The 15,782-nt window shown below is 37.5% G+C and overlaps 2 protein-coding genes across 8 annotated transcripts; both read right to left on the bottom strand.

Moving 5' to 3' along the window:
* Positions 1-542: 542 nt before the first annotated feature.
* On the bottom strand, positions 543-2,338 carry LOC109809217 (uncharacterized). Its single transcript, XM_020372466.3, has 4 exons — positions 2,180-2,338; positions 1,988-2,088; positions 862-940; positions 543-765 (listed from the first exon to the last, which is right to left on the bottom strand). Exons 1-4 carry the CDS (start codon positions 2,180-2,182, stop codon positions 718-720), a joined length of 231 nt encoding a protein of 76 aa, XP_020228055.1. The 5' UTR covers positions 2,183-2,338; the 3' UTR covers positions 543-717.
* A 1,027-nt stretch (positions 2,339-3,365) lies between these two features.
* Positions 3,366-15,375, bottom strand: LOC109808351 (receptor-like serine/threonine-protein kinase ALE2). 7 transcript variants are annotated; one of them, XM_083075757.1, is made up of 17 exons: positions 14,870-15,375; positions 13,756-13,875; positions 13,575-13,646; positions 13,255-13,512; positions 13,002-13,127; positions 12,757-12,891; positions 12,590-12,679; positions 7,854-7,970; positions 7,461-7,598; positions 7,210-7,293; positions 7,015-7,116; positions 6,767-6,853; positions 6,300-6,671; positions 5,916-6,212; positions 5,203-5,607; positions 4,853-5,033; positions 3,366-4,702 (listed from the first exon to the last, which is right to left on the bottom strand). In XM_083075757.1, the coding sequence occupies exons 1-17, from the start codon at positions 14,946-14,948 to the stop codon at positions 4,024-4,026; spliced, it is 3,342 nt and encodes a 1,113-aa protein (XP_082931883.1). In that variant the 5' UTR covers positions 14,949-15,375; the 3' UTR covers positions 3,366-4,023. The 7 variants fall into 7 exon arrangements, with proteins under 7 accessions (XP_082931883.1, XP_082931882.1, XP_082931879.1 ...); XM_083075756.1 differs by having other exon boundaries at positions 4,853-5,096; positions 13,756-13,851; positions 14,870-15,371; XM_083075753.1 differs by having other exon boundaries at positions 4,853-5,096; positions 14,870-15,370.
* Between the last annotated feature and the right edge of the window lie 407 nt (positions 15,376-15,782).

Raw genomic sequence — 15,782 nt, forward strand, 5'->3', positions numbered from 1 at the left:
AACCATAAACCACCTATTGATGGTGAATTATAGTGATACACCATATACCGGTTCACCCTGGTATTTGTCTAGTTGAAGAGAAAAAGAGGAAATAATAGAAAGATAAAGATGAAGAGAGTAACCGCTGGAAAGGATCCTGATCCCAAAATGAAACAAGAATTGGTCAGTTCAATCTAAGGAAAACCTTCTCATGCTATGAACAAGAATTGCTTTGGTTAAATATTGTTTTCTCTTTTCCTTTGGCGTTCGATAGTTTGGTATGAAAATGGAAGGAAGATGGATGAAGTAGAAAAATTACACTTGCACTATTTGTTGAGGAAAATCATGAAGAGGTAAAAAAAACTTAGACGGAATCCACCAGAAGAAATTCTCTCAGATGAAATGAAAATGGGAAAGATAAGAAAATTTATCGAAATGACAATTTTTTAAAGCCTGAATGCACGCAAAATCACCCAACCAAGATTGAGAGGCCCCAAATAACGTTGCGTATACTGTCAACCATGATGTTCAGGGCATTCAGCATATAGAAATATACCCCAGAATCAAACTGTAAAACTATATCAGATATCACAATCTTCTGGAGCATTACACACAACCAACATTGTTATTAATAGATTAAGAACATAACTTTAGTCAGATATCAAACTAAAATGTCCAAAGAAATTTTTTCATTTAAGCTATTTGCTTAGCAAAATTTTCATCGAATTCAATGTTTAATTAGACATAAACGCCACAAGCAAGTAGGAGGAACAAGGATCCAAAACCCTGTTAAGAAGATAGACACATAAGCATAAGTTTACCGTATCAAACCAGTTTCATGTCAAAAAATAACTGAAGAAAGGAAACATGAAAAATACATACCAAGAACACTGACGCCACTGCTCCAGTTATCAGCTCCTGAGCAAGTGAACGACTTTTCCTAGAAGAGGTTGCTTCATAACTGCAAATAATACATCCATTTATTTAATGTATAAAGAGGAATATAGATGCACTGATGGCAGTTAGTGTGACATGAACATTCATAGTTCATGAAACTTCACCTAACAGAAGGGGATACCCCTGATATCCTTTTAAGTTTTGAAACATCATTAAACACCACAAAAAATATACGACAGTCCAAGCTGAACACACACCTACGACTTATCACTAAAAGCAGATAGGTCACAAAATCAATAATAGCTACGACCTATCACTAATATGTCACAAAATCAACAATAACATTCAGCTCCAGGGTCACATTTCACATATATAACCCTGACTCAACTACAAAAGTTCTTTGCTTAACCACAATCACCTTTGTCTCACGAGATTACACAAAGCCAGACAACAGTGGACAATAAACCCACCCATTTTGACAACTATCTATATATGTTTGAACAAGATATGACACAGACACAACTCCTATTTTGAAGTGTCAACACTTCATTGTGCATTAGTTGGCTAACAAGAAGGGCAAAAAAGGGGCCAATTCAGTTGAAGTGATGCATATGAAAACACCCTAAAGTAGAAGACATTTTTGCTTGAAATATAAACATAACAGCATCCTGAACAGAATCCCTACAGTACTACCCTTGGAATAGAAGGTTCTTCTGCAAACACTCTTGTCCATGATTTTAAAAATCAGTCCACAACCATGAGTTGTGGTTGCATGGTTAAGGTAATTGGAGTCCCTGCGATTGCAATTGTGGTCACATCGGCTGCCTCTGTTTGCAATTTCTCACAGCATCAAGGATCACAACAAATACAGAACCGAATGCAACCACAACTTAAAACCTTGGCCTTGTCCAAGCTTAATGAACTACATCCCACATTAGATTTCGCTCTACAATTGCGAAATCAAAGATCGACCCTCTTTTGGTACTCAGGAACAACAAAAATCAGCATTCGAGCAGTGAGAAAAATGATAAATGAAATGGAGCGTGAGTGAAACCCCTAAGATTGATAGAATTTGCAGGCAAATTAAATCGAAATGGAAGAAGGAACTGACATGAAGAAAGAGGCGGTTAAGAGGAGGCCGATGACGAGAGTGAGGACGGAGAGTGCAGGGTACCACGCATCGGGGACCGGACTCGTTATTGCTTTTGGAGCCTTCCACAACAAATCAAAATCACAAAATTCAAATCCAAATCCAAATCCAAATCCGAATTGAAAACACACAACCAAAATGAAATTGAAATACCATTACAGAATGCAGAGATTGCAACACCGGATCTTCAACTGCTAAGCAAAGTGCAGAGTGCAAATGCAAACCCCTCTCTTCGCTGACTCGCAAATCAGAATCCAGACTCTATATTTCAACGTCAGCGGCTTTCAGCGCACCTTACACTTGCAACAAGCCCAACTTCTTAGGCCCAAACCCTCTTAACACTGCTCCAATGAGTTTTTTTCACAAGGTAATGAAAATCACCTTAGAAAAAAAAAATATAAAGCAAAATATTTCAATTATTTTATTTTTGGACCTGTAACGGCTATCTCTCATCTACTACCCCGAATGATTTTTTAATACAACAGGAATCAAATATGGGGTTTTCAATTATTTGATTATCTTGTGTTTTTATGCATCATGAACTCAAATTTTAAAAGTTCTTATTGTATGATTGTGATTATGAGTGACTTTTAATTTTTTATTTTATACAATAACAAAAATGTGATTTGAATTACCTCATGTAAAATACTTGATCCTCCATTTCTATAAGAAAAAGTGATATTTTATAATAAAAATTAAATCAATGTCTATCTTCTACAAAAGAAAAATAAAATCATCTCTCCTTTATTAAAAAAAATTATGCTGTCACTAAATCCTTCCCTCCACACGATTTATCTAGAATAATTGTTTATCCTGTGTTTATTTTTTTATTTTTTTAAATACTAACAGGTTACTTGGTACTTAATCCTCCTTTGTTAAATGGACTTAGTGACTTTAAACTTTTTACTCTAACATAAATATTATTACATAAGTTCAATATATTTTATTTTATTGCAGAAGATTATTGAAATATAAATAAAATCTCACATTATTAAAAATATAAAAAAAAATGAATTTATAAAACATATATACTCTATTATTATGAATCCTTTTTGGAATGATCAAACAGTCATCTTATTAATTGTATATTTTAGAAAAAAGGCCTATGGGAGTCATTGTTATCCATTAGTCATTAAGGTGTATTCTCAAAATACTCATATCTATAGTTGTGGCAAAAGAAGCATGATATGTTTGATAAAATATTTTTTTATATTTTTTAATAAATTTACGAGAGTTTAGACTCCAAGAGACAGTATCATTCCTAATATCTTAGCAAGAATTTCTGATGCACATCAAGATATCATTCTCCTCTTGAAAAAATATATCCCATAAAACAAGATACAAAAACAACTCAGTAAGGATAACGGATTTTGTGTAGCCTTCACTGCTGTTTATTTTTTTGTGCTGACGTGCATTTTTACATGAAGCCATTACTCTTTTTCACCCTAGGACTAACTTGAAACAGTGTGTAAGGCAATTCGTTGATACAGTATACAAAATTTGTTCGTGGAAGAGTTTTTGTTTTTTCTGTTTTTTTGTACTAGGATTCAGGACTTGTTCATTAGTTCAAAGCAGATTGCCTTCATCGATTAATACTAAATCGTAGTCTGTGTTTGCGTGTAAGCTTTGAATCGATAAGCTTGTGGGTCAGCTTTCATATGTAATAACTTCTTGTCCCTTCTTGGATATCGCTTTTGTCCCCTCTACTTTCTCGCACCATGTCATTGTTGTTGAACTTGCACACATCTGATACCAGACCTATAAGCAAACGATCACTTCTGTAAAATTAGAATTGCACCATCCTATCTCACCAAAAAAAAACTTAAATACAAGTGGTGTATTGAGAAGCATGGCACTATCTACAACATGCTTTCATTACCAAGTTAAGCCTAATAAGGCTCTCAAGCCGTGGAGTGAATGCCTATTGCAAAGTTAGGATTATGAACTGCATATTAACAAATCCAGCAAAAAAATGCAATTTCTTCATGGGAATATGATCATAACTTTAACATTGTTCCATGTTCACTGCCACTGCCACTAGAAAGACTTCTAATTATCTGCCACAACTTTTGGCTTCTTCCGGTTCTCAGAGGACCTGAATAAGAGTTTCTTCTAAATGATCCAGACTCCACCCTGCCAAATCTTGCTGATGAACTGAACAGTTCTGATGCTGCCAAGCCTCTTTCAATGTCAACTCCAGAATCAAAGTTAGTAGGGGAGAATTGGCTTTGGAAATTATCTGGTGGCTGACCAGAAACAGTGCTGATTCCTAGATCTAAATCAACAGATAAATCTTCCTGGCTAGAACTTCTTGAGCCTGTTTCTTCTTTTGCTTCATCACATTCATTACATACAAGTTTTAAAGCCTGCACAACCTCACCCATGAAAGGACGGTTTGATACCTCCGGTTGCACACACATTGAAGCAATGGCTGCAACTTTAGCCACACTGTCGAAAGGCACATCAGCTCCAAGAGATGGATCTATCATTGCATCCAATCCTTCTTTACTTGTGAGAAGTGGACGAGCCCAAGCGACAAGATTCTCTTGTCCAGGAGATTGTGACATGTCTATAGGTTTTCTTCCAGTCAAAAGCTCTAGAAGTACAACACCATAGCTGTAAACATCACTCTTGACAAGAAGATGGCCAGTCATCGCATACTCCGGAGCCACGTAACTAAATCAAATTTTCCAATATCAAAAAATATATATATCAGCAAATGCATGATACTGAAAATCAACCGGAAAAAGAATAGGTTTCAATCAAGTGCAGATATAAACATGGATTTAAATTCAACAGACGAATGAAAGGAAGAAAACTTCATACCCAAAAGTTCCCATGACGCGTGTTGATATGTGTTTATTCTCCTCATCTGTTGCTGTTCGAGCCAAGCCAAAATCAGATACTTTAGGTGTAAAATCACCTTCCAACAATATGTTGCTAGACTTGAAGTCCCTATGTATAACACGGGGACTTGAATCTTCGTGCAGGTAAGCTAGACCACGAGCTGCACCAAGAGCTATCTTCATCAGGGCACCCCAATCAAGTGGGCTGTTTTCCCTATCAACCCCTTTCAGAAGACAATAGTAGAAAATATAAACATCATCTTGAAGAACTAAACAACTTGCATGCTACCTCAAGGATGAAGTATGCAAATAAGAAGCAGATTTAAGTACCATGTAAATGGGATTCCACGCTTCCATTTGGAATGAGTTCATAAACCAAGCAGCGGAAGCTGTCTTCAGTACATATACCAACTAACTTGACCAAATTTCTATGGTGAAGACGACTAAGCATTTCAACTTCAGCTAAGAATTCACGATCGCCATGATGGTCCTCCCTCTTTAGAACTTTCACTGCCACTTCCATCCCATCTTCAAGGATACCGCTGTACACGCGCCCAAAACCGCCTTCTCCAAGTATTCTTGAAACATGAAAATTATCAGTAGCTTTCACAATGTCATTCATACCGAAAGTCTTAGCAAATCCTGTATAAGCAGCAATGCTAGATCGAAATGATGTGGAAACTGAACCAACTCCCCCACTTCTAAGTGATCCAGCAGTGCCTATGAAATTCATGTCTTGTAAGCAAAAGGACCCCAAAATGATAAAAACAATCAATTTGTATGTCATAATTATCATGTGATAAGGAAACATTCAAAAGTAAAGGTCTAGAATAATCTTATTTCAAAATACTATTTTATTCAGATCCTTGAAATTCCATTATTCTTTTTCAGTGAAAAATCCTGCCGTGTCTTCCTACCTCAACAGTTAATTTGTAATACATAAATACAATGTCATTTTTAATCATAAAACACTAGGACAATAAACTAACATGGAAAATTCCAGTATCTAGTTCACTTGGTCCTTAGAATATCAGTTGTATTACCTGGTTCTTTTGTGAGAGAAGGTGGCAAAAGCTGCCGTGGGGTTGATACTGGCTGATTAACATGATCTCTGAACTTGATCATGAACCAGGCAGCAGAAGCACATAAAACAACTGCTAAAGAAACTGTAACAGCTATGATGGCAATTATGCCTCTACTAAGTCCACCTTTATGATGTTTCTTCTGTATGTCAACCCCAAAGGGCTTTATTTTCCCTCCATTACTGCCATTAGTGGAATATGGACCACCATCGAAGATGTTAAGGCTTGAAGGACGTAAAGGAGGAGAAGGAGGTAAACCTACATACAAAGAATTAGGACCACATAAAATTTCTCATTAAGAGACAGACACAAGGGGCTAGACAAGAAATTGAAATTTTTATATACCTGGATAAGTCACATATAACACGTCATAGTCTCCAAAGTAGAAAGCTTTTATAAGAACCTTTTTGTGCCAAAATCTGTCAGAAGTCAAAAAGGCTGTAGTATTATCAAACTCTCCCCCAAGTGGCACCAAATCAATAAGGACAACAGTTTTCTCAGGTTGTTGGTCTGCTGCATTTGCTCCCATAATGCGAACTTGACTTTGTTTCATGAAAACCCCAGTGGCAATTTCAGAAGCTAGTTCTGAAACCAAAGGGAAGAAGGTATAGAGAGAAACACTAAGGCGAAGACCAATGCGCATGGGCCAGACGCATCTGCAAGGTTCTCCAGGCGGAGAATTTGTATAAGGTTCTGTGCACACTGTTGATAAACAATCTGAAAAATGTATAATTCAGCAATGTTGAACAAGGCTGCTAACTGAATGAGAAGTGGAGGTGACAGCTATGATATTAAGCATAGAAAGAACTAACCTTCATTAGGAGGTGGGGGTGGCAGTGCTTGAACTTGAGGCAGTATTGGCATCTTGGGTCTCTTTGAAGAAGACTCAGATGGAGGTACTTTAAGAGGAAAAATGGTACATAATAACAAAAACAAAGAATAAGACATTCTAATAAGTAGATGATAATGAAGGGACAAGATTTTCTAAGTTATTTTAATGAAGTAATAAATATGGAATTTCTGTAATCCAGAAAAAAGATGGAGCTTCAGCCTTTCATACTTCTGGTTGGGGGAGGTGCAAATTTGATTGATGGAGAATTAGCAGGTGAAACTTGGTCCATGTGTGAATGAATAGGGGAAGACAATGGGGAAACTGAAGTACCTATCGAGCAACAAAAAAAAAAAGAGTAATTAGAAATGCCCTTTGTTTACTTCTCATACTCATTGAATAAACATATAAAAAGATTTATAATACTTATAGAGGAACTTGAGTTCATTGGTGGTGGAGCATGATGTCTTTGTCCACTTGATGGTGGCAATAAGGGAGGAATTGCTTCTCCTGCATCAAAAGTGAAAAATAAAATTTGGCTATATATTCCATTGTAGCAAAGAACTTCATTTTTTGGCACAATTTTAATAAGTCATGTATATAGCAAACCTTCGTGTTTTGAAGTGGGAGGAGAAATCATATATGATGATGCAGAGAAGGGCTGGTAGTTATCTCACCTGTACGAGGATGCTTATAAAATGAGGTCGAAGGTGACATCATAGGAGAATGATATTCTTTATTGGAAGGAGATTTAGGAGGTGAAATCAATGGCTCGGGAGCATGATGTAATTGCCACGCGTTTTGTGCTGCGGGAGCTATAGGATACAAACAATGGTTTGGTAAGTGGTAACTACATTCACAATAACATTCCAATAAGATGTCAATTTTATATTGTTTTGCCAATTTTTAAGTTTGAACTCTATTATTTGGGTAATCTTTCTATAGCTCATGCTCTAGGATCAATGTGAATTCTTTAGATGAAATTTTGCAACTATTGCTATAGAAAAAGCGTATTGTGGCAGGAAGTGTATTAAAAAATAACTTTTGATATAGAAGTAGTGTGAGCCTACCTTGAGCATGGGAGTGTATTACAGCTGGAAATGGCTTTGGATTTCTGGACAAAGGGGCAACAACTGGTGCTCCACCTTTCTTCCAATTGATGCTTCTCAAAGGAGTGGGAGAGGCAACTGGTGCCGTACCACATGTTTTGTGTTAATCAAGTGTCAATGAATTGAAGTATGATTGAATTATACAATTTGAAGATAACTAAAGCAGATATACATGTTTAGCACTCTAAACTGATAGCTACAAGAGAACATTTGATTATTAAGAACAAAATTGGAAAGTAAAATATGACCCAAAAAAAATGGTTTTTCATTATCAAGTTACTAGCAGAAAATTAAATGCCGACAGTTGGAATTAAACAGCTAAGACATCTTAATAGTAACATTATTTCCTGCATGCGCAGTAGCAAATTTTTTGTCAACTTGCATGCAAACTTCATAAAGAAACAGTGTTAAACAGTAACATGGTCATGATTTTATTATTTCTTTATGCAAGGAGTAAGGATTATGCAAGTTAGAGAAACATTACATATTTGTCATGATTGCCATTTTTTTAATCTCAATTTGAATGTAAAAGTACCTGAATACACATTTCTCGATTGCACATTATTAAGTGATAATGGGAAGGATAGATACAATCACTATAGTTTTTGGATTATCAATAGTAATAGTAATTCAAACAGGCAGCAAAATATACTTGAGTTTTACATTTCAAACTTTCATTATTGTAAGTGAATTGTGGAGAGAGTATAAACGTCAAAATGAAGATGCTGAAGGATTTAACTTTAACAGCATAATGCAATTGTAAAATATTTTAAGACAAATGACAAAAAGAGGGGTAAGTTCATAGAACAACATCCTTTCTCATAATATCCACCTGGTAACTTTGATGGACCAGTGGTGGTTTATACGGAAATGCACTTGGAGATGATGTAACTGGAGATTGTAGAAAAACTAAGAGAGACGAGTAACACTAAAATTGTGGGTGATCGTAGCAACTCACTGTGATTTTTATTGAATAAGAGATGGCCTTTAAATAGCCATTGTACAACGTACTGAATTAACAAGAAGATAATAAAATATCTTATCAAATCAAAACTTACCAAAAAACTATCTTATCTAATCTGAAACCAAATAACTCAAAATCAAATAATTCCAGATAACTAAATCGGATATCCCGGATATCTTGGATATCTCGAATATCTCGGATATCTCGGATATCTCTAGAAATTTAAGATTATCCAACAAAACTCCCCCATAATCTTAAATTTCTCCTTCTTCTTTCATTTCGATGCTTCTTCCACCAGAGCGCGATACTCCTCTGTGTACCATGGCCCCGCGAGCCATGCAACGTCCAGCACCCCCTGCGTCGAGGTGGCCGATGCCTCTTTTGGGACACAAAAATACCCGTTGCTCTTTGGTCCACCTTTAAACCCAGAAAGTACTTCATGATGTCCAAATCGGTCATCACAAACTCCCTCTTCACTTCTTTAAACTCCTCAACTAGCTCAGCTTTACTTCCCATCTCACTCTTCTCAATTGATCCGATCTCCTCATCCGTTGCTTTCTTCCATCTTTCATCAAGTACCACCTCTTCAGATTTTATGTCTTCTGTTCTTGTCAATAGACATACTACATGTAACTCGTCAGTGGAGTTGTAGATGTCTTGCAAGCTCCGAGTTCTAAGTTGCTCAGGTTCATCATCTTCCTCGGAATGCTCATTGGTCCTATCCGAGCTTCTCCCTATTATCTCCGAGTTCTCCCTTTCAGAGTTCGAGCTCCCCGAGGTCGTTTCCGAGTTACTCCAACTCCACTCACTTTCCTCATCTACTTGGACATCTCGGCTTACCAGAATTTTACCTGTAACAGGGTTATACAATTTGTAGGCTTTTGCCTTTTCATACCCGATCAAAATGTACTTCTTGCTCCTATCATCAAGCTTCGTTCTGAGCTGAGCTGGAACATGACCGTAAGCAAGGCTTCCAAAGATCCTGAAGTGACGTATACTCGGTTTTTGTCCACTCCATGCTTCTTGAGGTGTCACATCATCCAATTTTGAATGTGGGCACCTGTTCTGTATATATATAGCACACTGTACTGCCTCTGCCCAAAACTTCTCAGGCATATTCTTCCCTTTAAGCATGGTTCGGACCATTTCAAGAATAGTACGATTCTTTCTTTCAGCTACTCCATTTTGTTGTGGTGAATATGGAGCTGTGAGAAGACGCTTTATACCTTGCTCTTCACAGTATTCCATAAACTCTGCCGATGTGAATTCTCCACCTCTGTCCGACCTCAAAGCTTTAATTTGCTTGTTAGTCTCTTTCTCCACCATGACTTTAAACTTCTTAAAAGCTTCAAATGCCTTTGATTTTTCTTGCAAAAAATATACCCAGGTCTTTCGAGAGAAATCATCTATGAAAGAGATGAAATATTTCTTACCACTGAAAGATGCTGGAGAGATTGGTCCACACAAGTCAGTGTGTATCAGCCCAAGTTGCTCCTTCGCTTTGTGCTCGGACGAGCTCGGAAAACTTGTCCTTGTATGCTTTCCAAGTACACACGCTTCACAAAACTTCTTGTCAAACTCAACACCACGTAGTCCATGCACCAACTCCTTCCTTGATAGCTCGGCCAAGCCTCCAAAGTTTAAATGCCCAAAACGAAAATGCCACATCATGGCTTCATCCTTCACGTCCAGCTTCAAGCACTTATTTTGAAGGATGTTCAGCTCCAGTTTATACATCCTATTCTTTTTCATCTCCACTCGGGCTATCAAACGATCATGCTTGTCCTTCAAATAAAGCACTCGATCCTTCATCAGAACCGAGTTTCCTTTCTCCATCATCTGCCCCATGCTTAAGATGTTATTCTTAAGCTCGGGAACGTAGTAGACATTCCTTATTTCTCCAACTCGTCCATCCTTCTGCATAAACTTGATGGTTCCACGCCCTTTTACCGCCACCTTGGAATCATCCCCAAATGACACGAATCCAGCCTTTACCTTGATGAGTTCGTTGAAGAAACTTTCTTCTCCACACATATGATTGCTCGCTCCAGTGTCCAAATACCAGACCGAGTTGTTTAGGCAACTTGAATCAAGCTCGGCTTCTGACTTCTCATATGAGCTTGGAGGCTCAATTGTTGATCTCTCGACGCAACTCAAGTTTAGCTGGACCTCGGAGGCAGAACTCGGACGTAGCTTGGTCTCCGAGCTCTGCGTCATCATCAAAATTCCTGCTTCCTCGTCCTCTTCTTCTGTGAGAAGATTCTTCCCTTTTTCTTCACTTCGGCTTTTAGCTCGGCAATACTTTGCTATGTGACCGTATTTGCCACAGTTGTAGCAATTTGCCGATCTGCATTCCTTTGCGTAGTGGCCGAGTTTGCCACACTTATAACATTCCACCTCGGACCTCGGCTGACTTCCTTGGCTACGATCACCTCGTCCTTGTCCACCTCCATGGTCACCTCGTCCTCGACCTCGTCCTTGATCACCTCCATGATCACCTCGTCCTTTGCCTCGTCCTCCATGATCACCTCGTCCTTGTCCTCCTGATCTTCGGCCCTGAGTGTTCCGAGTTTCATTCAAATCAAGTTGCGCCTGTAATGCTTGATCAAGAGTATTCTTCATCTTCCTCCTCCTTTGTTCGTGGGCTTCGAGTGACCCAGCGAGCTCTTCCACTGAGAGAACTGACAAGTCCTTTGACTCCTCAATTACGCATGCAATACTCTCGAAATCATCTGTTAATGATCTCAAGATTTTCTCCACAATTCTACTTGCTGGCATTGGCTCCCCATTCCTTCCTAGTTGGTTAGCCACCTTCTCCACCCGAGTTATGTACTCGGATACTTGTTCCTTATCCTCCATCTTCAAACTCTCAAACTCTCCTCGGAGAGTTTGAAGTCGGATCTGTCTGACACGGTGGTTACCTCTGTGCGCAACCTCTAAGATCTTCCATGCTTCCTTTGAAGATGCAGCGTTTGCAATCTTCTCGAAACCTGACTCATCCACGGCATTGTACAAAAATACAAAGCCGATTTGTCCTTCACTCGTGTCTTTTCCAATGTGGCAATCTGAGCCACAGATTGGTCTTCGTCCTCCTCGGGTTCTTGGAACCCCTTCTCCACTATGTCCCATAGACTTTGGGAACCCAACAGGGTCTTCATTTGTAAACACCAATTATCATAATTGGTTTTCTTTGACAGTTGTGGTACGGTCATTCCATTCACAACCTTTGCCATTACTCTCTCTTTCTTCTTTCTTCCCCCTTCACAGGCGCACACTGCTTTCCTCTCACACTCGGCACTCAGAGCATATAGCTCTGATACCAATTTGTAGAAAAACTAAGAGAGACGAGTAACACTAAAATTGTGGGTGATCGTAGCAACTCACTGTGATTTTTATTGAATAAGAGATGGCCTTTAAATAGCCATTGTACAACGTACTGAATTAACAAGAAGATAATAAAATATCTTATCAAATCAAAACTTACCAAAAAACTATCTTATCTAATCTGAAACCAAATAACTCAAAATCAAATAATTCCAGATAACTAAATCGGATATCCCGGATATCTTGGATATCTCGAATATCTCGGATATCTCGGATATCTCTAGAAATTTAAGATTATCCAACAGAGATGCATGAATTCAACAAACAAATAATGAGAAAATTGATAACTTAGATGTAAATTTAAACTTTATCTTGCCCTCTTTCATAAAAAAAAATTATTAAATTTTACCAGGTAATATGGATGGAGTTGTTGTTGGGACAATAGGGTGGGCCTCTGGTGGGTTATTTTCCACTTTCCTTGGTGGGGATGCAACAGATTCTGTACTTCAATGAAAAAGAGAAGTTAAGAACCATATAGTTGAATTTCAAAGATGAATTATTAAGGCTGTTACCTACCCGGTGAAACTGGCTCAGAAGTGTGACCTTTATTTGTAATGCTTTTATGAACATTAGGCGGAATGCTTCCATGCTGTGTTGGTTCTCTGTCCATTGTTTTTAATTTGTGAGTTGTGGGAGGTATAGCAACTGAGGCTGTCCCAAAATAATACAATAGAAAATAAGATTTAGGATCAAAACCAGTTGGAACTGGGTAATAAAGAAGAAAACTTAAAATAAATAAATAAAAATCATCTAGTAGAAACCTGGTTGAGCAGGCTCCAAGTTGTGACCCATACTTGCATTCCTTTGGTGAACAATTGGTGCCAAAACTCCATGTTCTGGAGGCTGGCTGACAGGTGATTCTTTTGTCAAATTAACTGCTATAGGGGCTGTTCAAAATTCAATAGAAGAACATCTTGTGGCTTAGTACTGCTGGAGATGTTGAAACTTAAAAGGAATTTTTATAACTATCTAGCTAGTAAGCATTAGGTGACAGGAGGCAACTCAGTCATGTACCTGGAGCAGTTGGTGTGGAGACAGGAGGCCTAACAGAAGGTACTTTCATCTGAGGTGGACTTGTATTTACAGATGGTGGCTTGTTCCCTTGAACTGCTGATGGTGAGGGAACAACCTCATATGGTGGTGATAATGCTATACTGCTTGGACTTGGAGATTTGAATGGTTCAATGTCTTTAATCTTCTGAGGGGTTGGAGCAGCTGTTGGAGGTGGGAATGTCTTTGGAGGCTGAAGAAATGGCCCTGGATCATTAAAATCTAATATTTTGTTAAGAAGATCACAAGATTATTTAAATGGATCAAAAGAACGAGATTACTACCATTTGGCATTGTTGGAGAGCTAGGTGAAAGATACACATGTAAGCTAGCTGGAGATGAGGATATGACAAACCCTGAAAGAAGGTAAAATAAGTATTGAATACCAGTGGGAAGTGGAAACTAATAGGGATGGAGAATTCTTAAATTAAAACATGATGGCCATTTTGAACAAGATTGTGATACCATCTCCATCTGGTGGTACGTTTGGTGCTTTGCTTCCCTCTCCGTGGTAAATAGGACCAAGTGTTCCTACTCTAGGAGGAATGACAGGAAAAAATGCTGGAGATGGAGATATAATGGACCCTTAAAAATGATATTATCAGTTGGATTACCAAAATTTCATGAAAAAAAAATATCAGCAAGCTCAAAAATCAAAAATCAAAATTGTCAAAGAAGATGACTGATTAATCAAGCAAGCATGTGGACTCATTTCAACATTAGTTTAATCATTTTGGAATCTTGATATTTATTGTCTTCTGGTTGTTTTGAAGTGTCTGGTTCCGGATAATCAAATATGAAATAAATTTAAAAGATCTTTGTTCAATTCATGAAAAACAAGAACAATTGCGAGAATTCTTCTACATCTAAAAATTTCAAGACTTCATGCCATCAGATTCTTAAGGAATGCACTAGCCTCCAACGATGGCTAATTAAGAAAGGCAAAAAATACCCTTGCTAGAAGAACCTCCATGTCTTAAAACGATTATAGGAATACAACCATAAACCAATAAAATGTCGAAGCAGCTATGCGAATGCTTTGCATAATAAAGCAATTTTTCCCTAGACAAGAAGTCATTACTCTCTAAAAAAACAAATCAGTAATTCATTTCCACTTCAGCGGCTAAGAAATTATGAACCTTACATAAAAAGCGTGGTTAAAAATATTATAGTCGATCACATTGTTCCAAGTTACCATTGTCTTTGGTTCTAAACTTCTGGTAGCATGTCATCTCTCAAGAACAAGAATATAGGGAGAGACTATGGTTTCAGAACCCAGCGGTAGCTTGTTTTATCTTCAATATGTGCTAACTAAAAGTAGATTTTGTAAGCAATGAAGAAGACGTCTAGTGTTCAATTTGATTGCAAAATTGAGCATAGATGTTTAGGTTCTCTGTGCTAGCTACATTATTATTATAACAACATTGTAAAATGGAAGAGTTTGAACCAGATCAAATACCTATATCTTAACCAGGAGTTATTATATTTTTGTTTTCTGGCACAATCTCTGACAGACTTTGGAAAGGTTTACAAAGGATTAACTTCAACTTGGAATTCTAAAGATTAAGCAAGCACCTACCGTTGGATTCTTGGGCTGTCACAGCAAAGCCAGTGATGTAGAGCTTCAGCAGCTGCAGCATCAAAGCCAAAGCCACCATTCCAATCTCCAAGTACAACCTCAGGATAAATTACAGGTTTTGAAGAAGTTGGTAACTTGAAGCAAGAACAAAAGGATGTTAGATTGAAGAAGTGGCCCACATAGTAACACCAAAGCAATGAGCGGACAGTTTATGGAACAAGCCAGAACTGTTTTTTGTGAAAAGGACAATTGTTTCTTGAAAACCATACTTCTGGCATTGGCAGAGTTTGGAAATTTCCATGGGCGCAGAGGTAAAAGTTGAACAACACTTTTTAACCTTACTTAAACAAAGTTAACAGTGATCCAAGGGAGAACAATAGTCAATAAAACAAGTGAATTCACACTAAGAAATCTCACAAAAAAAATAATGAAGTAGCAAACCCCTTATTCTTTGGGAGAGCAACTATATTGGGGCAGAGAGACTACCACGAATAAAATAACCTTGTAACATATATACATATTTTACTAATCTCAGTGAGATAATTAGATTAAGGTGGTGTCTCAGTGGAGGATTATTTATTAACAAATTTTCGTTGCTTCTTGCTTCAATTCAATGGAGACCTTATTCTGACACATCATTAGTCACCCCACATGTTGTTCTCAGGTTTTTAATGGTTAATGTGAATTCTGTGATACATAATAAATTATTATGGAAGAAGTTAAGGACAAGTTTTAAATTAGAGATAGATATATTAGTGGGAAAATGAGATGATACGCTAATATGTCTCTATTAAGATGAAGATTTGAATAAAACGGTTTAGCATTAAGAAGTGACTAACGACAATTTTTGTGTGAATACAATGTCTACACGCACAACTAAATGAAAAATTAAGATGTATTATAATCACAATAA

Source organism: Cajanus cajan, chromosome 5, assembly GCF_000230855.2.
Source record: "Cajanus cajan strain Asha chromosome 5, NIPB_CcT2T_4, whole genome shotgun sequence".
Lineage (NCBI taxonomy): Eukaryota > Viridiplantae > Streptophyta > Magnoliopsida > Fabales > Fabaceae > Cajanus > Cajanus cajan.

What these genes read in the sequence shown, in the direction of transcription:
- LOC109809217 (XM_020372466.3), bottom strand. An exon ending in TTAACCGCCTCTTTCTTCAT is followed by an intron (nt 941 to 1,987) that starts GTCAGTTCCTTC and finishes TATTATTTGCAG; the next exon opens with TTATGAAGCAACCTCTTCTA. An exon ending in CAGTGGCGTCAGTGTTCTTG is followed by an intron (nt 766 to 861) that starts GTATGTATTTTT and finishes TCTTCTTAACAG; the next exon opens with GGTTTTGGATCCTTGTTCCT.
- LOC109808351 (XM_083075753.1), bottom strand. Translation starts at nt 14,948, where the DNA reads ATGGTGGCTTTGGCTTTGATGCTGCAGCTGCTGAAGCTCTACATCACT. An exon ending in GACAGCCCAAGAATCCAACG is followed by an intron (nt 13,876 to 14,869) that starts GTAGGTGCTTGC and finishes ATCATTTTTAAG; the next exon opens with GGTCCATTATATCTCCATCT. An exon ending in CTCTCCAACAATGCCAAATG is followed by an intron (nt 13,513 to 13,574) that starts GTAGTAATCTCG and finishes ACAAAATATTAG; the next exon opens with ATTTTAATGATCCAGGGCCA.